The sequence below is a fragment of the Symphalangus syndactylus genome, chromosome 3 (genome assembly GCF_028878055.3).
Source record: "Symphalangus syndactylus isolate Jambi chromosome 3, NHGRI_mSymSyn1-v2.1_pri, whole genome shotgun sequence".
Taxonomy (NCBI): domain Eukaryota; kingdom Metazoa; phylum Chordata; class Mammalia; order Primates; family Hylobatidae; genus Symphalangus; species Symphalangus syndactylus.
Window position 1 is genome coordinate 120,072,825 of NC_072425.2, and position 24,194 is coordinate 120,097,018.

General features: G+C 35.8%; 2 protein-coding genes across 4 annotated transcripts in view; one reads left to right on the forward strand and one right to left on the reverse strand.

Moving 5' to 3' along the window:
* Positions 1-1,554: 1,554 nt before the first annotated feature.
* Positions 1,555-24,194, reverse strand: part of DCUN1D5 (defective in cullin neddylation 1 domain containing 5) — a 33,667-nt gene continuing 11,027 nt past the window's right edge. For all 3 annotated transcript variants that reach the window (XM_055272925.2, XM_055272927.2, XM_063636462.1), the window contains 4 exons: positions 6,233-6,341; positions 6,043-6,147; positions 3,744-3,846; positions 1,555-1,895 (listed from right to left, as the gene is read on the reverse strand). In XM_055272925.2, the coding sequence (XP_055128900.1) occupies positions 1,840-1,895; positions 3,744-3,846; positions 6,043-6,147; positions 6,233-6,341 (373 nt within the window). In that variant the 3' untranslated portion in view covers positions 1,555-1,839. The remainder of the gene's footprint in view (positions 1,896-3,743; positions 3,847-6,042; positions 6,148-6,232; positions 6,342-24,194) is intronic.
* Positions 21,188-23,069, forward strand: LOC129479574 (vacuolar protein sorting-associated protein 26A-like). The gene is given in 2 exon segments (XM_055272923.2): positions 21,188-21,994; positions 22,138-23,069. Coding segments are annotated over 2 exon segments (756 nt in total). The 5' UTR covers positions 21,188-21,267; the 3' UTR covers positions 22,167-23,069.

Consider the following 24,194-nt stretch of genomic DNA (forward strand, 5'->3'; position numbering starts at 1 on the left):
ATATACCAAGGATGCCTGTGTTTTCATATATATACTTTTCAAAAAACATGTCATCTATAAGCTTTAAGTGTTCCCTATTTTACTCAAATACTGAAGATGAAAAAGATATTACCATTAGTTCAGGTTACAAATGGACAATTTATAAGATTTTGCTTATATGTTTTGGAATTTAACAAAAGTGGATATAGTCTTCAGTTCAGATGTGCCTTGAAGAGTCAACTAAATTATAAATTTAAAGGTCTACAAATGTAAATGCTTTCCTTATAATAAATTTGATATTAAAACATCATTCATAATATTAAATCCTGACACCACTGGTATGCTCAGTTCATAACTCAGTGATTCTAATACTTAAGAGGAGCATCCTGTATTATCCTTTTCTATAAGACATTTAGGAAAACTGTTTCCCACTATTATGGGTGTTTTAGAAAACTGTACAAAGTAATCTTATTAAGAAGGCAAGTAAAACATTGGCAATAATTTTTTTCCCAGCTCATTAACTAAAAAGCAAACAATAAAACACTTTAAAATGTCATTCCCTTAGGTAATAAATATGGAGAAATCATTCTTTAAACAAATTCACCACTGAAAAATCAACCTTTACCTTAAATCCTAATAGAAACACTCCCTTATTATGGAAAAATAACCTCTTCTCTCTACTCAAACAATGACACTAGAAACGTTTCTGAAGTTGTGACTGGGCTATGAATATGAACAAAGTTTTCATATCACTGGGATACTGGATGGTCTAAAAAGGAATAGGCCTGCTGCTAGTACAAAAGTGCCTTTTATATGAATTAGGAAAGGCTTCCCTTTCCTCAAGACACTTGATTACCAACAAGCAGAAAATTGTGATAATTGGCAATACTGCAATACTACCTTTCCTCAAGACACTTGATTACCAACAGGCAGAAAATTGTGATAATTAGCAATACTGCAATACTACCAATGTAAATGGCTCTACTGAGTTGTGCACAATTATACCCAGAGTTCTCTCATGATTCCTTATTCTATTGTCTTCTTTTCCTGTGTGTATCTTAACTAAATCCATATCACAGCTAACGTTCTCTTAAGGCAAAAAAAAAAAAAAAAGTGCCTTAAATAAAATTCCCTATATAATGACAGTTAAAAATATAAATATGCTATTATCAACAATAATAATGATGATACAACTTAATAATACAACTTTTTTAGAAAACAAAACAACTGGACATAATCTTTCCAATTCTAAACTCTCTGACATAAGGTATCTGCATAAGACCTTGGTAGCTTTTATAGAAACCCAGAGCTAAAAGTAGGAGCATTTTTCCAATACCTAGAAATGTTTATTAGCTGCATCAGCAAATCATTATCCCAGAAGTCAAGGCCAACAACAGTCTTCCAAATTGTGCAGAGATGACTACAATGAGCCATACCATCAGCAGACTATGTTGCCAAATATTAAGACTGTTTAAAATCTTGAAAATTCTGTAAATTCACGGTGAATTGGAACCTCAAAAATCCAAAAATTCAAATTTACAAAAATAAATACCACTCTGACACTCAAGGGACATCTTCACTTTAAGGCCTTTGTCACAAATCTGAATCTTTATTGTTCTGAAATAAATGTTATAAACATAACTCAAAACAAAAACTTCAATATTCAGTCTAAGAAGAGGTGTGGCTCAATGCCCATCACATGTAACAAGAAAAACCTCCTTTAAAAAAAGGAAAAAAAAGTACTATGAGAAGTCTTTCATATGAATGAAAATGCACCCGTTGGATTTTTTTCCCTCTCATCACATTAGCTTGTATACACGTGGGAATCGAAAGGTTTGCATTTTCTTCACATAGTTCTTGCTATGATGTCTGACGGACTTTTTGCCACTCAACAAATTCATCAAGAAGAACAGGCCCTAGAAAAAAAGAAACCACTTTTGTCAGAATTCAGTGAACTCATCTCTCCAATTATAAAACAAACTGCCCATGAGCTCTGCAATGACAGAGGAATGACCCTTCCCTTCTTTGGGTATTCTGCTTCTAGCCACGTTATTCCATTTAATGGTGCTTTCTTATTAGCCTTTTCTTTTTTGCCCCTAAAGACACATGGAACAATGGTATCTATAGCAACTTCCTTCTCAAGGTGTTTCATGAACCCTCCAGTAACTGAGTCAATACAAATCTCTCCCTTTTTCTAAGTGTCCATAGCATTCTGGCACAATCTGAAAAGTGTTGAAGGTAATATTTCTATGTTGCCTCCCTAAGAAGTGTACAAGCTTGTTGAGAGGGATCAGCCATAATGGAGACTTACTTTATTCCAATAACAGGATGTAGTACAAAGCTGAACACAAAGCAAGTGCCTAATGAATATCTAACTAATGAGCTAAGTACTATTCTAAAACATATAATTTTATAATGTAGGGGAGGTCCAAACTCATTTGCTGACAGAGCCAGGTAGGCAGTTTAAATGAGCTCAGTGTTTATTTTGTTTAAACGTAGGAAAAAATCACTGCCACAAAGAAATATGCTTGCTTTATTCTTCTTAAAACACATAATCCTCTGGTGGTCTTTTTCCATTGCTTTTGACAGACATGTTTCTCTACTGTAAGAAAAGCAGCAGAGCACGTATGATAATAAATGGCAACTGAGAAACAGCCTAGGTGTTGGCATACCATGAACTGTCAAACTGAAAAGCAAGTCCAACACAATTAACACTTGGCTCCAGCCTCTGACTCCTATAAAGGAGTACTATAAAGGTAACAGTTTTGTCAGACTTTTTAAATTTTTCAAACAAATCTAAAAGTTGTATTTTAATACAAAATCTCCTAGTTTTAAATGCTGATACAAAATACATAAATATACACATCTACAGGCCATATACAGCCGTTGGGCTGCCAGGTTACTGCTGCTAGGTATTCTTTCTTTAAAGTAATACTAAATTTTGTACCATCTTGTAGAGAGAGGACAAAATATATGTAGGAAGAAATAAAGTTATCCCTTCTTCTGTTATTTTATTTTTTCAGTGTCACAGAAAAAAAGTGTATAATTTCAGTTTAAGTTTATAGGAATGTACCTTTCCTTGTAACCCTTCTGAACACTGAAAACACATGCAACCAACCAAAATGGTGGTTGGAACTGAAAATAATTTATAGTTCTACAGAATTAACTTGGTTTATCTAATTAATTTATCATTATTTTAAAATCCTGTTTTATGGCATTCTAGCCTTTCCATGGAGGAGTATGGACAGATATTTTAACTTGAGGGATTGAAAAATTACAACTATTTCACTATCAGTTTGCTCACAATCAATTTATAGTTTTCAGAGAGAAGTTATACTGACATTATTTGCCATATTATTAATGGGTAGCATAATATTACAATAATTTTAAAGCTTTTTCTATTGTGGCTGATTGTTTTGCTGTTATATTTTTAAAATCATGACTGTACTTTTCTTCCACTAGCAAATGCCAGGAAAGACAGAAACAAAGCTGAATTTTAGCTTCTGGATGCAAAAATTATAATTTAAATTTAGCTAAAATGTTTGGTTGCCGAGGAACTGAAAACATTTCATTTACCAGCATAGATTTTATATAATACTGCTGAATCTAAGCTCTCTCTCTACTTCTCCCACAATCCCTCACACGATTAAATAAGTTCCCATTACAAAGTTTAAAACCTCTATGCTAATACTACACAAATGCATACTCTCATTTAATAGTTTTGGAAATTTTGTTTTCAAAGGAACATGTTATGTTATACTTACAAGCACCATCTTCATCATAGTTACTAAGATCAGCATGGACCGTTCTGCTGAATTCTAATACATTGTACCATTGATCTTTGTTCATAACACGATACTTTGATTGCTGCAAAAAATGATTTAAATATTTGTATTTAAATACTTAAGCAAACATCATTTACTCAATTTAGTAAACTAAGTTTTAACTGTTTTTGTGATTTGGTTTTTTCTAAAACATTTATTACTCTTTTAATTATTTGTGTTTCTAAGAGATTCCTCATGGGCATTTACATATTAACATAATCTATTTTTTACTTTTTTTTTCATTTTCGAGGAATAATAAGAGCACTGAGTACTAACAGTAAGGATAAAACTAACTTTTACATATGTATATACTTGTGTTACCACCAATGAGATCAAGATATATAACATTTCCTACATCCAGTGTGTTCTCTTGTGCTGCTTCCTAGTAAATCATTTCTTAGCTCAAGATTTACTGTTTAGCCACATTTTGAGTTTGGCATCTTTGGAAACAAGTGAAAGAGCATAGGCTTCGATTTAAATCCCACCCTTGCCACTTAATTGAGTGATTTTGGGAAAGTTACTTAAGAATATAAACCACTTCCTCATTTGTTAAATGGGGATAGAATTTAATTCAAAATGGTATTATAAAGATTTTAAAATATATATGCCAAACAACCTGCACATAACAAGTGTCTGAAAATATTTAGTTCTTCTCAGCTCCCCATAGAGCTGAATATTTTTACATTCAGTTAAATTTATTTTTGCCCAAAACTACTAATAGGAAGAAAATAGATACCATCCATCAAAAATAATTTACAGGACTTACAGATTGAATCATGCATAAGACTCATTCATGTAAGACCTTTTCATATCATTGTCTCTTTTTTTTTTTTCTGAGACAGAGTCTCGTTCTGTCACCCAGGCTGGAGTGCAGTGGTGCAATCTCGGCTTACTGCAACCTCCACCTCCCTGTTCAAGCAATTCTCATGCCCCAGCCTCCCGAGTAGCTGGGACTACAGGTGCAAACCACCACACCCAGCTAATTTTTTTTTTTTTTTTTTTTTTTTTTTTGAGACGGAGTCTCGCTCTGTCGCCCGGGCTGGAGTGCAGTGGCACGATCTCGGCTCACTGCAAGCTCCGCCTCCCGGGTTCACGCCATTCTCCTGCCTCAGCCTCTCCGAGTAGCTGGGACTACAGGCGCCCGCCACCACGCCCGGCTAATTTTTTGTATTTTTAGTAGAGACGGGGTTTCACCATGGTCTCGATCTCCTGACCTCGTGATCCGCCCGCCTCGGCCTCCCAAAGTGCTGGGATTACAAGCGTGAGCCACCGCGCCCGGCCTAATTTTTTTTTGTATTTTTAGTAGAGACGGGGTTTCACCACGTTGGCCAGGCTGGTCTTGAACTCCTGGCCTCAAGTGATCTGCCCGCCTTGGCCTCCCAAAGTGCTGGGATTGCAGGCGTGAGCCACCACGCCTGGCCGATATCATTGTCTTGTATCACAACTTTTACTACTCTGGGAAAAGGGAAGCTGCTATAAGCAATGTGCTTTAAGAGAAATTATTTCCAAAGGAAAAAGCATCCGTATTCAAGATATGGTGAGAACTATACCAATAACCCTAAAGTTACAAAGACACAAAAACAGATTAAAAAAAAAAAAACTAGACAAAGAAAGCAATGGAAAAAAAGAATAGCATCTTCTTAGAATCACTGCCTATAGCAGGTGCTATGATAAACCTTCTAAAAGAACAGTTCATAATTTCAGCTTACATTTTTTTAGTAACCAGCATATTTAAGTATACTATTATAGCCATTCTCATATTTGTGGACATAAAATATTAATAGCTTTATTCTGTTTCTTTAGATTGAGCCCACGTAAGAAAGGAAAGTTTTATTACTAAATTGGTTCTCTTATGTACATTTCAGCTTAAGACCCTGTGTAACAAAAGAAATCAGATTTAGAAGCTTAAAGATTTGTGTGCTAGCATTAATTCTCTCTTACAAAAACCCCGAGAAACTAATTCTGCATGACAAATGTCAGTGATACAATATACTTCTTGGAGGTTTCTTTTATTTGAGGGGATGGGGGGGTAGGACTGAAAGTCTCTTAGGTACAAAATATATTAATAAACATGAACTTCTATCTAAAAATAACAACTGATATGTACATATTTTAGAATTTTTTCTCTATTCAAGTTTTTTTAAAGCATACTATTAAAAATCTACTTGTTCTTCAAAAGTATAATTTTCAGATTAAGTTTTAAAATAATTATTTTCAAAATTCGAGAAAACATACATACCTCCAGGTACTGGTAAAATACTGAAAACAGTGGCCATGTCCTCCCAAGTAGAAGAGCTAACATGGATTTAGCAGTATCAATATCAAGGCTTCTCTGATCTTTATCCTAAAATAAAAGTGAAAAAGTTTTCCTAAGTGTGGTCTCAAGATGAAAAGCTATTAAAACAACAAAACAAGAAAATTGCACCTACCCTTGCAAAATCAAAGGCATATCTGTAGATATTCTTAAATGACGAAATATCATTCAACTGTGAGCGCAAAAAGTCAAATTTGTTTTGTAACTTTTCTGTGCAGTCACACCTTAAATGAAAGAAATATCAAACAAATTACATAATCAAGAAAATCAAATAAAAGTATCACTGGGGGTTAGAAGGAATGCATTAAGAAAAAAGTGAGTGCATTTACGAAGTTAATTTAGTTTTAAAATTCTGAGTCACAAATTTAGAGTAATAAATTTCTTGCCTTGCATCTACCAATGCAATAAAAAAAGAAAAAAGGGGAAAAAAGAAAACCTGGGAATCAAAGAAAGTTCACTCCAATTACTTTTCTTAAAAACAAACAACTCATTCAAAAATTCCAAATAAAATCAAAGTTAAAAAGAGATGTATTAAAACATGTTTTATCACATATACAGTTAAAAATGGCAGAGCAAATGAAACTAATCATGCCTTTGTCACATATTTCTTTAGAAAGTTCATAGGTAACAGTTTGGTGAAAGACATTAGTCATGAGTGGTTTTAAAAGTTTAGGATATAACACAGTGGAAATCAATACATTATATTAAGTGGTCCAGTCATAAATCCAGATCCCTATATTTTTGTAAACAAAAAGTCAAAGTCAATCAGTAGAAGCACCTAACTTCAAATAAGTTATATATGCAAAAGCATGCAAACAAGTCATACGTGTTATTTTTAAAGACAAGGCATTAAATATAAGCAGCTAAATATATGGAAGGCTCAAAAATCTTAACTGACTTTTTCTCAGTGGGTTGATAAATTCCACTGTTTAGCAAGAAGCAAGGCAGTCAAGGCCTTTCACAATTTGGCACAAATCTCTAGTTTCATCTCCTGCCACTTCCTGATAACCTTACCATGCTCTAATTATATCACTTACCATTCCCAAATGCCACTGCCATGCTTCAGCACCCATTATTTCCACTTGAAATCTCAAACATGCTGATAAAAATATTATTCATCAAGACCTAACTCACATTTTGCCACCTCTGAGAGACCATCTGACTCCCTTTAATCAAATTAACTGTGCTATCTACTGTGGTTCACAGTATTCCACTCAAAACTGAATTTTAGTTATTCAACATGCTCTCCAGACACCTGGCATTCTCAGATTTAACTAAGACTATACTAAATCAATAATGCAAAGGCCTATGATGTGTAGTAACATAATTTCATTACTGTGTAAATATTTTGGACAATTTTCTAATATTAATTAAACCTTGCATTTCTACAATAAGTCAAATTTGGTCATGTTACCTGTTTTATGCATTGCTGGATTTTGGGGTTGTTTTGCTAGGTTCGTAAGTGAGACTAGCTTGTAAATTTCATTCTTACTCTTCTTGCTAGTTTTGTTAACAAGATTGTAGTACATAAGACTCAGAAAATGAAAAGAGAATTGCTACTTTTTTCCCCTGTTTTTTGAAAAAGCTTATGTAACCCTAGAATTAGCATCTGTCCAAACTCAGGTGAGTATTGGGTGAAGGAAAACTTTTAACTAATAAACCAACATTTTTAATGGCCATAGGGCCATTCAGATTTTCTATTTCTTTTTGAATGTTTTGGTCCCATACTTTTCTGATAACTGATTATTTTACATATGTTTATTTAAATATGATTAAAATTTATTAATATTTTCTAATTTGCATTAGCATTATTTATCTTCATCGCTTTTTTCGTTTTTCTTGACCAATCTTGCCAGAATTTAATTCATTTAATATAGTATTTAAGGCTACAGATTTCCCTCTTAATACAACTTTAGCTGCAACCACAAGTTTTGATAAGTATTGTTTGTAGAATTATCATTCCATCCAGCAATCCCATTATTGGATATATACCCAGAGGAATATAAATCATCCTACCATAAAGATATGCAGGTCAATGTTCATTGCAGCACTATTCACAATAGCAAAGACATGGAATCAACCTAAATGCCCATCAGTGATGGACTGGACAAAGAAAATACGTATACACCATGGTATATGTATACTATGGAATACTATGCAGCCATAAAAAAAGAACATGATCATATATTTTGCGGGAACATGGATATTATCCTTAGCAAGCTAATGCTGGAAAACCAAGTATCACAGGTTCTCACTTATATGTGGGAGCTAAATGATGTGAACTTATGAACACAAAGAAGGAAACAACAGACACTGGGGTCTACTTGAAGGTGGAGGGTAGGAGAAGAGAGAGGAGCATAAAAGATAACTGTTGAGTACTAGGCTTAATACCTGGGTAATGAAATAATCTGCACAATCAACCCCTCTGACACTACTTTACCTATGTAACAAACCTTCACATGTACCCCCAAACCTAAAAATTAAAAAAAAAAGATCTTACAGTTCAAAAATACATGTGTATTTTTGCCTTTCAGTATTTACTTGTAAGTGACACCTTGACAAGAATTGTTTTGAAGGAGTGATAGGGATAGAAATTTTACTGGCATAGGTTTAAGACAGAATGAAAAGAGTAGAACTGGAGAAAGTAAGTATAGACGAATGCTTTCAAAGAGTTTGATTCTAAAGTGGTGCAGATAAAAGAGGCACTAACTTGAGTGGGATGCAGTCAATGAACTTTTCACACTCGCTCTCTCCTAGGTACAACTAAAATCCCTGAACATAATATAGAAAATAAACACAAGATCCTGAAAGGTGGAAACCTGAGGAACTACTTGGTGGTGAGTTCTCTGGGTTTCTTTTTGCCTAATATATTCCAAACTTGGAGCTGAAGAAGCTAGTAACCAGAAACACCAATGGGGGCAGACAAAAAGCCCCAATAAAACCCTGCCTTTTCTCTAGCCAAAGGACAAAGAAAGGAGGAGCCTCACAAAACAGAAAACTCTTAGAAAATAAACACTCTACTCCAGTTAAAAACCATTGAAAAAACTATGGCCCAACTCCCTCCCACCAATGCCAGCAAAGACTGAATGGGGACCTAAAATGTCCACCCTTACCAGGATATAATAAAGCCTCTCTCTCAACTCCTACAATGCTGGTGGAAATCGAAACCACACAGGTAACATGAACTTCTGGTCTCGCCAGGTAGTAACAAGCAGCCAATCCTCTTCTGCCCTAGGTTGATATAGAGGAGGCCTAGTGAAGAGTCAGGGCTTTCACCATCACCCAGTGGTAACAAGGCACTCCTATCCCTTTCAGACAAGAAAGCATCATTAAAAGTGTAGTGGGAACCCAGAACTCTCATCCCTGCCCAGCAGTCACAAGGGATATCCTTCCTTAGATGTCAATGAATGCAGAGTAGAAAATTCAATTTCTACCTGTACCTGGCAGTAATAAGGTGGCAGCCCTGATTTCTCTTTCCAGAATAGCATTAGAGTAAGCTAGCTAAAACTGAAGCTTTAAATACGATCCAGAGATCCAGAGTTTCATAATATACTACCCAAAATATCCAGGTTTCAATTTAAAAAATCACTTGTCAAACCAAGATCTCAAATGGAATGCAAAACACAGTCAATACTTGCAAACACCAAAATGACAGAGATGTTCAGAATTGTCTGACACATTTTAAAGTAGCTATCATACAAATGCTTCAACAAGTAATTAAAAACGTAATAGAAAAATGAAAAAACATAAAGTCTCAGCAAAAAAAAAAAGTCCAAGGACAAAGAAATATAAGATATAAAAAAAGAACCAAATGGAAATTTTTGAACTGTAAAATACAAGGTAGCCTTAAGCCCTAATACATCCATAATTACATGACAGTAAGTAGTCTAAATACACCAATAAGACAGAGTGGATTAAAAAAGAGCATGACCCAAACATATGCTGTCTAGAAGAAACTTTAACTTCAAATAGTATAGGCAGGTTGAAACAATGGAAAATAATACCTCATAGAAATATTAAAAGAAAGCAAGAAGTGGCTTTCTACATTAGATGATATTAAAATAGACTTAGAGCAACTTCAGAGCAAAGAAAATGATCAGAACAGAGAGGATAATTATATTATAATAAAAGGGTCAATCCATCAGGAAGACATAGCAATCCTAAATAATTCTAAGCAATCCTATACATTAAACAATAGAGCTGCAAAATGTGTGAAGTAAAAACTAAATGTGTGAAGTAGCACTGAAAAGAAATAAACTCATTAATTACAGTTGGATATTTCACCACCCCCTTTTCAGCAATTGATAGAAACACTAAATAGAATTCAACAAACACACAGAATTTAACAACATCATCAACCAACAGGATCTAGTTGAACTTAGTAGACTACTCCATTCAGATAATAGAATACATATTCTTTTCAAGTGCCCACAAAACAAAACAAGATAGACCAATCCGGAGACATAAACCCCTCAACAGAGTAAAAATAACTGAAATAAAAAAGAATGTGTTCTCTGACAACAATGGAATCAAACTAGAAATCAGAAACAGAAAGTTAATGGCAAAATCTCCAAACACTTGGAAACTAAACAGCAAAACACCTAAATAATCTATGGGAGAGTTAAGTCTCAAGGGAAAACAGAATATACATTAAACTAAATGAAAATACAACATATCAAAATGTTGACATACAAATAAAGCGGTACTGAGAAGGAAATTTATAGTGCTAAATACACACATTAGAAAAAAGAAAAAGCCTTAATCAACAATCTAAGCTTGTACCTCTAGAACCCAGAAAAATAAAGGCAAAATAAACAAAGCAAGCAGGACAAAGTAAATAAGAGCAGAAACTGCTGAAATTGAAAACAGAAAAATCAATGCAACAAAGCACACTGAAAAGATCAATAAAATTGACAATTCTCTAACAAGACTGACAAAAAAGAGAGAAAACAAAAATTACCCATATCAGGAATGAAATGGGGTATCATTACAGACCCACAGCTATCAAAAGCATAGTAAGGGATACACAATGAACATACACAATGTATCATAGTAAGGGATCACAATGAACAACTCTCTACACACCCAAATTTTTCTACACATATAAAGATTTTTATACAGACATAATCTATATAATTTTATATAATCTATATCTATATGATCTATAATCTATAGATATTTTATATCTATTGATTTATATATTTATAATCTACATGTAAATATTTTATATATAGATTTTATATAGATTTTTATAGAGATATAAAAATTCTACACATATAAAGATTTTTCTACATGAAAACTTGGATGAAATGGACCAATAAGTTCCTTGAAAAACACAAACTACAACACATACAATATACAGTAGTCTGAGTAGACCTGTTATTATTAATGAAATTGAACTGAAAATTTTAAAACTTTCAAAAAAGAAACTCCAGGAGCAGATGGTTTCACTGCAGAATTATACCAAATCTTTAAAGACTTATTCCACATAATCTCTCTCAAAACATAAAAGATTAAGAAAATTTAAAATATTTTAAAAAAGAAAAATTAAAAGATAAAGAAAAATTAATAAAGCCAGTATTACCTTGATACCAAAACCAGGCAAATACAAAAAAAGCCACATAATTTTATCATTTAATACAGAAAAAGCACTTTAAAAATTTAACATCCATTCAGGATAAAACGCTGAGAAAAAAAAAAAATGGAGGGGAGTGTCCTCAACTTCGTACAGCATAAATAAGTAACTTACAGGTAACATAATAGTGAAAGCCAACGTTTTCTCTCTAAGATGGGGAACAAGGAAAAGATGCCTACTCTTTCCACTCTTATCGACACAGTGGTAGAAGTTCTAGCTCATGCACGGCTAATTTTTTTTTGTATTTTTTTTTGTATTTTTTTAGTAGAGACGGGGTTTCACCGTGGTCTCGATCTCCTGACCTCGTGATCCGCCCGCGCGGGCGCCTGTAGTCCCAGCTACTCGGAGAGGCTGAGGCAGGAGAATGGTGTGAACCCAGGAGGCGGAGCTTGCAGTGAGCCGAGATCGCGCCACTGCACTCCAGCCTGGGCACAGAGCGAGACTCCGTCTCAAAAAAAAAAAAAAAAAAAAAAAAAAAAAAAAGAAGTTCTAGCTCATGCAGTAAGTCAAAAAAAAGAAATAGGAGAGGATGTGGAGAAATAGGAATGCTTTTACACTGTTGGTGGGACTGTAAACTAGTTCAACCATTGTGGAAGACAGTGTGGTGATTCTTCAAGGATCTAGAACTAGAAATACCATTTGACCCAGCCATCCCATTACTGGGGCATATACCCAAAGGATTATAAATCATGCTGCTATAAAGACATATGCACACATATGTTTATTGCGGCACTATTCACAATAGTAAAGACTTGGAACCACCCCAAATGTCCATCAATGATAGACTGGATTAAGAAAATGTGGCACATATACACCATGGAATACTGTCCAGCCATAAAAAAGGATGAGTTCACATCCCTTGTAGGGACATGGATGAAGCTAGAAACCATCATTCTGAGCAAACTATCGCAAGGACAGAAAACCAAACACTGCATGTTCTCACTCATAGGTGGAAACTGAACAATGAGAACACTTGAACACAGGGTGGGGAACATCACACACCGGGGCCTGTTGGGGGTTGGGGGGACGGGGGAGGGACAGCATTAGGAGATATACCTAACATAAATGACGAGTTAATGGGTGCAGCACACCAATGTGGCACATGTATACATATGTAACAAACCTGCATGTTGTGCATATGTACCCTAGAACTCGAAGTATAATAATAAAAAAAGAAATAAGAGATAAAAGATCAGAAAAGAGAAACAAACTGCCCCTATTTCCAGATGACATGACTATGTAGAAAAGGTCTATACAGAAAACATCTTAGGACTAATAGGTGAGTTCAGCAAGGTCACAGGATACAAGATAAACATACAAAAATCAATTGTATTTCTATGTATTAGTAACGAACATGTGGACATTAAAATGTAAAATACCATTTACAATAGATTGAAGTAAAAATAAAATACTTAGGTGTAATTCCAACAAAAGATGTACAGGACTTATATGCTGAAAACTACACAAAACTGATGAAAAAAATCAAATACCTAAAAAAATGAACAGACATTATCTATCTTCCAGTATTCAAAGCAAGACTGACAAAAAAAGAGAGAAGACAAAAATTACCAATATCAGGAATATTAAGAGTATTCAAAGACTCAAAACAGTAAAAATGTCAATTCTCCCCAAATTTATATGCTGTTTAACCAAAATCTCAGCAAGATATTTTTGTAAAGAAAAGATTACTCTAAAATTTATATGGAAAAGCAAATACACTAGAATACCTAAAACAATTTTGAAACAGGATGCATCAGTCTATCTGATTTCAAGACTTACTATTTAGCCACAGTAATCCAGACTGTGTGGTACTGGCAGAAGGTTAAGACACATCAGTGGAACAGAGAACCCAGAAATAAATGTACACAAATATGTCCAACATTTACATATCTTTTACAGAAATTAATTCAAAATGCACCACTGACTTACATGTAAAATTTAATAATGCAAGCCTTCTAGAAAAATACATGAGAAAATTCTCAGGATATAAGGCTAGGCAAATAATTCTTAGACTTGACATCAAAAGGACATCAAAACTGAGGTGGGGGCTCATGTCTGTAATCCCAACATTTTTGGAGGCTCAGGCGGGCAGATCACTTGAGGTCAGGATTTCGAGACCAGCCTGGCCAACATGGTGAAACCCTGTCACTACTAAAAAATAGAAAAATTAGCCAGGTATGGTGGCACATGCGTGTGTGGCTACTCGGGAGGCTGATATGGGAGGATCGCTTTAATCCAGGAGGTGAAGGTTGAAGTGAGCCAAGATCACAGCACAGGCTGGATTGCAACCTGTGAGTGAGACAACTCACTGGAGTGCAACAGAGTGAGATTCTCAAAAAAAAGTACACTCCATAAAAGGAAAAACTAATAAACTAGACATCATCAAAAACTTTTGCTCTGCAAAAGACCTTGTTACAAGAATGAAAGAAGTTATAGAATGTAAGAAAATGTTTGCAAAACACACATTCAACAAAAGAGTAATATCAGCAAACTCTGAAAATTCAACAGTAAAAAAATTTATCTTCCATGTTCGTTAGCATCTCTTTCACATTCCCCTTCTGCCTCTCTGCACTAATTTCCTTAGATATTGTAGATCACTGATCCTTACACGTTAACTACATTATCTTCTTTCTATCTCATCTGCTGAGTTTTTGTTTTGAGACAGAGTCTCACTCTGTCCCCAGGCTGGAGTGCAGTGGTGCAGTCTCAGGTCACTACAACCTCCACCTCCCCAGTTCAAGCGATTCTCCTGCCTTAGCCTCCCTAGTAGCTGGGACTATGGGCATGCACCACCACACCCAGCTAATTTTTGTATTTTTAGTAGAGACAGGGTTTCACCATGTTGGCCAGGATGGTCTCAATCTCTTGACCTTGAGATTGGCCCATCTCAGCCTCCCAAAGTGCTGGGATTACAGGCGTGAGACACCACGCCCGGCCACTGAGTTTTTAATCTGCTGTTTTTCACTTACAGAAATTTAATTATTTGGAGTCTGATAGCTGAGACCATTCTCTTTTCTGTAACCACAGAGTTGTCTTATGCAGAAATTGTGATAATTCATCAATTAATCTTAAAGGGTCTGATTCTCAAGTTCATTTTTTAAGACTGATTTCTCAATATGTTTAGTGATTTCTGATTATAAACTAGTGATCATGGAACCTTTTTCTGCAAAAATTGAAGTTTGTGTAAAATTTTTCTACAGAAGAACTGCTTCCATTACAAACACGGGAGTCTTATTCTAAAACACATTTTTGGCTTGGGTCAGGTAGTGAATTCCAGCCCCAAATCTGCAAGACAGAAGTTGGAGGACTAGGAATTCTCTCAGGCAGAAGCCCTTTACCTCTAATTGTATGTAAAGCCAGGTCCAGGTCATCAAATCTCCATTTATTGAATAAGTTTGTCATCAATGTTTTTAATCTGATTCCCATCCTATTAAGGTCTTGCTTGAAATGTGTCCTCTGTTCTCAACATGCATGACACGTCAACAGCCAGACCCTAGGTGACTAGGAATAGGTAGGTTTCTTCAGGGTAAATGTCAGCTCCATAGATCTCTATGTAATCACCATCACTCATCGCTTCTGGGCCTCTGTTTATTTTCCTTATAGGGAAGTCCAAGTATACTTTTAAAAAGTTTTTTTTTTTTTTTTGAAATGGAGTCTCACTCTGTCGCCCAAGCTGGAGTCAGAGGCGCAATCTCGGCTCACCGCAACCGACGCCTCCGGGGTTCAAGTGATTCTTCTGCCTCAGCCTCCCGAGTAGCTGGGACTATAGGCGCATGCCACCATGCCCAGATAATTTTTGTATTTTTAGTACAGACGGGGTTTCACCATGTCAGCAAGGCTGGTCTCAAACTCCTGACCTCATGATCTGCCTGCCTCAGCCCCCAAAGTGCTGGGATTACAGGCGTGAGCCACCAAGCCCGGCCAAGATGTTTTTATATGTTATCCAGCATTTAAGTGTTTTACATGAGAAATGGTTTCTCCACACATTTAGTAGCCATATTGCCAGAAATGGCAATCAAAATTTGGATAAGTTAACCGGAATTCCTTATATATGAATGAATGACAATATGCTTGATGAGGAAACAAGAAAAATTTATTCTTACTTATTAGAAATTCATTACCTCCTATTTCACTAAGTGGTTTCTATTAGTGCAAAAATTATTCATTATGTGAAAAATAATGCTTTAATGAAAGTTGACTTCTACCATGGGGATATGCAAAACAAATTTATCAGATTACCTGCCACTATAATGTTTTAAAATATGGAGATGAAGTCTTCATAATGTGAGTCACGTCTTTCATACAAAATCTCACGCAGAATCTTAACAGACTTGAGACTTAAGTGTTAAGAGGGCAAAGAAGATAAAGGATGTCTCCTGACATTCAAAGTTCTTTCTTTCCTTACCATCAGATTTTAAAAATCACTGTCATAGCATAACACAGGACCTGACATATAGCACTCCAAAAATATTTGTTAAATAAAAGTGTGACTACCAAAAATAAACCACAGGGTAGGTGGTATATTTATTTAATTATATAATGTTTCAAAATTCCTATCTGGGAGCAACTTAGTGGTAAATGGTAGATCGAACAAAATCACAAAGCACATAGTGACTGAGAAGTCACTAGGCAGATAAGAATCCAAGAAATTATAATATTTTCCAAATATTTTACATTTCATGGGTACACAAAGTTACAAGCTTACTTATGTAATTTCAATAAGCTTAAGAAATAAAGTGAAGGGAAAAACAAATTTTCAAGTCAAACAGATTGGTTAAAATTCTAGCTTATCTATTTCTGGTCATGTGGCTTTCAGCAAGTTACTAAACCTTTTTCAGCTTGTTTCCTCGTTTTTAAAATGGCGATAACAATAATTTAATAGGACAACTATATGGCAAGTTACTTAAACTTTTTCAGCCTCAGTTGTCTGATTTTTAAAATGGTAACAATAATAATTCCATAGGACAACCATAAAGATTAAATGAGGATCCATGTGTTAAATGCTTAGCACAGTCCTTGATATGCTTTTGAGGCAAATGGATTAAAAATCACCTACACTACACACCTTGGTAGAAACTACGTCATACCATTCCTAATGGTCTACTGTAAATCTTGAGCAGAGAAAGAATCCGACAGACTTCTTTGTAGTAAAAAAAGAACAGGCCAGCACAGTGGCTCATGCCTGTAATCCCAGCACTTTGGGAGGTCGAGGTGGGTGGATCACGAGGTCAGGAGATCAAGACCATCCTGGCTAACATGGTGAAACCTCGTCTCTAATAAAAATACAAAAAAAATTAGCTGGGTGTGGTGGCAGGTGCCTGTAGTCACAGCTACTCGGGAGTCTTGAGGCAGGAGAATGGCGTGAACCCAGGAGGCGGAGCTTGCAGTGAGCCGAGATTGCGCCACCGCACTCCAGCCTGGGTGACTAAGCAAGACTCCGTCTCAAATTAAAAAAAAGAATAAGAGCACAAACCTCCATATTTATTATCAGTATCATGAAGACTGTGAACACTCTGGCAAAACCAACATACCGAGGCAGTTACTAACAGCAATACAATTTTTATATTGAATCTAGCTCCAAAATACTAACATAATACCTCAGAAATTGGGAAGTTTAGAAAAAATAATATTTCCTCCGAAATAAAAAGAAATGCATACTTAACTAGCATACTATGGAAAGCAAGAGATAGTTTTCCAAATAACAACCAAATAAAACCACACAGATTTTAGGGAACACTGGCACAATACGATACACCATTCTCCAAGGCCACTGTAGTTAGAAAGAGAAGAAATGGGTTTTAATTTCAACGTTAGGACTTGGATAATTTCCTGGTATTGCTAAGCAACTGATTACAAAGGGAGGCTTCTGAACTTGTGTTTCATTAAAGACCTTTAAAGTTAGAAGAAAGTTTCATGCATGTATTAGATATAAGTGAGGCTCTCTTCCTAATCCGTAAGTCCCAGTGACTGTGCTGTGACACACTGATGTGTAACACGAAGAACTGTGTCACAAAGTTATGGATTTAGAAATTCCTCTAAATAAGCTTTCTCAACCAGAACAATACCATCTACTTATAGGGGTATTTGAAAACGTACAGAGGGGCATTTTGAAATGGTCATAATGACCTTAAGAGAGAACAGAGGGGAAGGATGCTAATGGCAATTAGTAGTTGGGCCCCAAATGCTAAATGAATGACAGTCACATCACACACATGATGGCATTTCATTTACTCCCCTCTTCCACACCCACCGAAAAAAAAAATCATATAAATGTTCCCTATTCCCCTCTCTGATGGTCAGGCCCTGCCATTCTCTTTTAAACTTCAAAGTCCGGGGCTCAATACAGAGACTAGATTTACAAACTGCAACCTACTGGCAGGCAGCTTAATTACTACCACTGTTGTCAGATGCTCTTGTCTTGTCTTTTTTTTCATTATCATAATCAAGTACAGTCCTCTTCAAAGGTCTATGTTGAGTTTTCTCCACTGGTATATTATTTCACCCTTGCTCCAACACCAGACTTTCAGCTAGCAGATATGAGAAAAGACCTCCACTCTAGTGCACTATGCCAGAACAAAAACTCGCCAAGTATCCTTGGAACCTCGTATCTATAGATGAAGGAAGAGAAATTCCATAACCTCCTGAGAGCACATCAAATTTTTGTGTCTAGCAGTACATGTGCCTCTTAATGGGAACGAGGTCCACAGTTCTCATAAGACTCTCAAAAGAGACTATGACTTTAAAATATTAAAAACAATAGCTCATTGAAAATTATCCCCCAAATCTTTTAAGATTCCTGTGCTTTAAAATCTCTGATGGTTTCCCAGTATCTGTAACACAGATTTAGGCTCTCTCAACATATTAGCTAAAGCACTTTACAGTGAAGCCATCACTCAAAATATTAGAATTCAAAACCTATCCCGGCAATTTTTTTATGTATTTTACAATTCTAAGAAATCAAACTACTTCCTTCAAACATATGCTTTACTTCCTCAAGGTCCTGCTCACAATTTTCCTCTTCTGAAACATTTTCCTATATCCTCAACAAACAAAATCCTAATCATTCTTCATGTTCTAATTCACAGGCCACACCTACATTTACCTACCTACTCAGCTGTAATTAACCTTACTCATCTGTGCTTTCATAGTATCTTGTATTTCCACTCTAGCACTTGTCACATTCTCCTTGGTTTATGGTTAAAGCAAGGTGCCCAATCTCTGGGCTGAGCATAATTACCAGCCTGTGGCCTGTTAGAAACCAGGCTGCATAGCAGGAGGCGAGCGGCAGGCGAGTGAGCGAGCATATCCACCTCCAGTCAGAACAGCAACGGCATTAGATTCTCACAGGAATGCGAACCCTATTGTGAACTGTGCGTGCGAGGGATCTGGGTTGCATGCGCCTTATGAGAATCTAATGCCTGATAATCTGACGTGGAACAGTTGCATCCTGAAGCCATCCTTCCCTTCTCCCCAGCCCCATCCGTGGTAAAACTGTCTTCCACGGAACTGGTCCCTGGTGCCAAAAAGGTTAGCTGGGTTATAGTATTGTAATGATTTCCCTGACCTAGAAGAATATGACTAAAGGACAAAAGCTGCATCTTATTCCTTGCTGTGATCACCAGTAAGTGATACTGTGCCTTACATAATATAGGTGTCTAATAGAAGTATCTACAAAATTAAATTAAAATTAATACTGGGCACAGTGGCTTACGCCTGTAATTGCAACACTTTGGGAGGCCAAGGCTAGAGGATCACTTGAGCCCAGGAGTCTGAGACCAGCCTGGGCAACACAGTGAGACAAGCTGGAGGATCACTTGAGCCCAGGAGTTTGAGACCAGCCTGGGCAACATAGTGAGACCCTGTCTCTCAAAAAAAAATAGCCAGGTGTAGTGGCATGTGCCTGTGGTCCCAATTACTTGGGAGGCTGAAGTGGGAGGATTACTTGAGCCCAGGAGATTAGGTTGCAGTGAGCCATGATTGTGTCACTGCTCTCCTGTCTGGGTAATAGAGCCAGACCCTGTCTCAAAAAAAAAAAAAATTAACACCTTAGATTTGCAAGGAAATTTGGCTATTATTAAACAAAGATGAAAATTACATGGAAGAATAGATGTGAAAAGCATATAGCAATTTCATCCCCTGAAACTTACAAAATGGCTAGTCTAGGCCAGTTATATCCAAGTTCATATACCCACAAATTCTTTCACACAAAAAGGAAAGCCAATTCAGTTATAGAAAGCCTAAATGAATAGAAAACAAATGAATGCTAAAAAAGTAGTCTGCAAACTATAAAGCACTATACAATATAGATAACCAATCATGATTATTATAGTCTACTATCCTTTAACACAGTGTATGTTTTAAACTAACAGACTGTTTCTATTTTTTTAACAGACCAACATAGTTATAAAGAGTTTTAGGGGTTAAAATTAATTAATTGAAACAACTCATGACTATCTTAAGATGATTTAAGAGATCATTAGATGCCCAGGTGAAATTATAAAAGTATGAAAAATATCAGAGGGAATTGATAATAAAGTTTTATATTTTAAGTTTATTATATAGAACTATACTAAGCAACGAATAATTTCTAAAGACAGATTTTTTGTCTTCCTTGGTTTAAATTTCAAACTGTTTTATTCATAGCAAGTTTTTTATAAGAAAATTCAAGGAGTAATAAGACTCGGCCAATTGAAGAGAAACACTTTGTATTTCACACGGTAACCCAGATCATGAGGGAAAAAACCAACGATTTTCCAGGTCGAGAATGCTCACTTCAAGCATTCCTCAGCAGCTTCAAGGCTCTACAGTATATTATTCTGTGCAAATGGGAAAGGAATAATAAATGAGTGAAAGAGAAACTTCTGGGACAAATTTAAGTGCTGAATAATTGCTTTTATTTTGTATACCCTGTGACCTTCCTACAGGAAAGGTGTGCTAATAAAAACCATGCTTGGCCGGGCGCAGTGGCTCACACCTGTAATCCCAGGACTTTGGGAGGTCGAGGCAGGTGGATCACGAGGTCAGGAGATTGAGACCATCCTGGCTAACATGGTGAAACCCTGTCTCTGCTTAAAATACACAAAATTAGCTGGGCGTGGAGGCACGTGCCTGTAGTCCCAGCTCGGGAGGCTGAGGCAGGAGAATCGCTTGAACCCAGGAGGTGGAGGTTGCAGTGAGCTGAGATCACGCCACTGTACTCCAGCCTGGTGACAAGGCGAGACTCCATCTAAAAAAAAAAACATGCTCATGGGCTAGTCAGTTTCTATTCTCATACGCAAGACCATATGATATTAATTATTCAGAAGTATATATTAGAAATGCTCTGTGCTTACACATTTTTGTTATAAAAAGACTTTTTATATTGTATCAACTTATGCAAAAACATAAATAAGAAACTTTCAGGTTTAAAAATATACAGCCGACGTGACGGGGCGCCGGAGCAGAGGGAGCCGGGGCTGGGAGTTCTCCTGAGTGAAGAGGAGTGGAATAGGGGGGACGTGGCGGCGGCGCTGACAATGAGTTTTCTTGCAGGCTTTTTTGGTCCAATTTGTGAGATCGATATTGTTCTTAATGATGGGGAAACCAGGAAAATGGCAGAAATGAAAACTGAAGACGGCAAAGTAGAAAAACACTCTCTCTTCTATGACGGAGAATCTGTTTCAGGAAAGGTAAACCTAGCCTTTAAGCAACCTGGAAAGAGGCTAGAACACCAAGGAATTAGAATTGAATTTGTAGGTCAAATTGAACTTTTCAATGACAAGAGTAATACTCATGAATTTGTAAACCTAGTGAAAGAACTAGCCTTACCTGGAGAACTGACTCAGAGCAGAAGTTATGATTTTGAATTTATGCAAGTTGAAAAGCCATATGAATCTTACATCGGTGCCAATGTCCGCTTGAGGTATTTTCTTAAAGTGACAATAGTGAGAAGACTGACAGATTTGGTAAAAGAATATGATCTGATTGTTCACTAGCTTGCCACCTATCCTGATGTTAACAACCCTATTAAGATGGAAGTGGGCATTGAAGATTGTCTACATATAGAATTTGAATATAATAAATCAAAGTATCATTTAAAGGATGTGATTGTTGGAAAAATTTACTTCTTATTAGTAAGAATAAAAATACAACATATGGAGTTACAGCTGATCAAAAAAGAGATCACAGGAATTGGACCCAGTACCACAACAGAAACAGAAACAATCGCCAAATATGAAATAATGGATGGTGCACCAGTAAAAGGTGAATCAATTCCAATAAGACTATTTTTAGCAGGATATGACCCAACTCCAACAATGAGAGATGTGAACAAAAAATTTTCAGTAAGGTACTTTTTGAATTTAGTGCTTGTTGATGAGGAAGACCGGAGGTACTTCAAACAGCAGGAGATAATTTTATGGAGAAAAGCTCCTGAAAAGCTGAGGAAACAGAGAACAAACTTTCACCAGCGATTTGAATCTCCAGAATCACAGGCATCTGCTGAACAGCCTGAAATGTGAACTGAACAGGAGAAAAAAAGAAAAGCAAAAAACTCCTGTAACCCTTGAGATTAAGTTCAGCAGGTTAAAGATGGTTGCAGCTGGAGGGGGCGGAAAAAGGCCAAAACTCCATATATATTAGTCTTCCTTTATCTTACAGCGCTGCATTTATTTTATGATACAATGAAATGTTCTTTCATGTATATACATTTTTAAAAGTGCTTTCTTTGAAACACTGGAACTTTGTTAAGCTGCCTTTTTTTTTTTAACTTCCTACTTTGATGATAAGCACTCAGATATATATCAGCGTAAACATGAAAAATTTTCATGTGAGTAGGCTGGTATTTGTAATTTTGCTTTCTTTCTGCATAATGTTGATTATAAATCCTTCTCTCTTTTCAGGCTAATGATTACCTCTTATTCTCTCGCAAAAAATTAAATATTTTGTGTTCAAATAAAATTAGAAAATCTGAGTGGCCCCTTGTGTCCTGCAGAGATTTAAAACATGGCATCTCAATATTTTTGAGAACTACATTTGTTTTTAACGTATGTGTTTGAGAAAAGCATATGGAGTGTTTCCCTGCAGGCGCTTCTGAGTACCATTCTGTGGCTTCCAGAATTTTATCCTCTTTGAGGTCTTCTGTGCTATGAATATTAGATTTCTTTCCCCAAGGGATTATGTGGCAGGTCATTATGGCCTTCTTTTTTTTGGCCATATTAAGTAACAGTTTTGCTATTTTCCAGTAGTACCGTTGTGTGTTTTCTGCAATGTGGAGTTGACTTAGGTTGGCATTTTAGATTTGTTAAAACTATTTTTTCCATAAATACTTTGAAACATATTTATATATTTCAATTTAAGGAATCTTTTTGCCATGTGTATGCAAATATTATTTTCTTCATACATTCATTTTCTTTTCAGGGGAAAATTTTGGGATGGGGGACTCAGGAGGACCTGTGAAACATGTAGTTATCTAGATCTGGGTAATTTCATGTTTATTAAACTCGAACTTTGGCTAGTTAAACTCACATTGAAACTTCATCCAGTCTCTTAATTTTTTAACACTAAATTCAAGTCATTTGTTTAAAGTCTCTAAAAAAGAAGATTGCAGTCATCCATTCATATGCATGGGGTCTGATCGCAAATACACTAAATGTGGAGTGTAGGAACCAAAATGAAACCTGCTGTATGGAAACTACTTTCACTTATGGTTCATTGGTGTTTGTACCAATGCACTTCAGTTTTTTATGCACTTCAGTGCAAGTCTTGTCAGTTAACCTTACTTTATGAGTAAGCTAAATAACCCAAATTACATTTCTTTAAACCTGTTTTACTACTATGGCACTTTGATAAAATGGTCAGGAACCAACTTTACTAGCAAAAGGGTCCATGTACCATGTGCTGGAGCATCTGTTCTACATGTGGATATCTATGAATGGTAATGTTTTCCTTCATGTAAGTGCCTATTCAGAGTTTCAAAATTTTAAAATGCCAAATATTTTCATGGTCATTTGCATGTAGTAATCTAGAAAATATTCAAAGAGATTTTGAAAACCAATTGTATTTAACCAGCCTCAAATTGTGCAACCATGATGTATAATAAAGAATTTGAAACAGGAAAAAAAAAAAAAAAAAAATATACAGCCACTTGTTAGTTGAGATACTTCAAAAAGCAGTATTCAAAGAGGAGAAGGAGGAGTAGTAGTAGCAGCAGTAGTAGTCCAAAATGCACTTATAATGACAAATGTCTTACATTAATAAGCCATATTACAACATAAATTTTAGTAAAACACACTGAGTTTTATAAAACCTATATTACTTGCATATTCTTCTGTATATTTGTTTAATCTTTCTCCAAAAAGCTAATTAAATGGTGAGAAATAATCCAAAGAATTTCAGAATCAATGTATTTAACTGGGCATATTATGACACCTAAATGTACGGCAGAATTCAGTCTTGGTAGGAA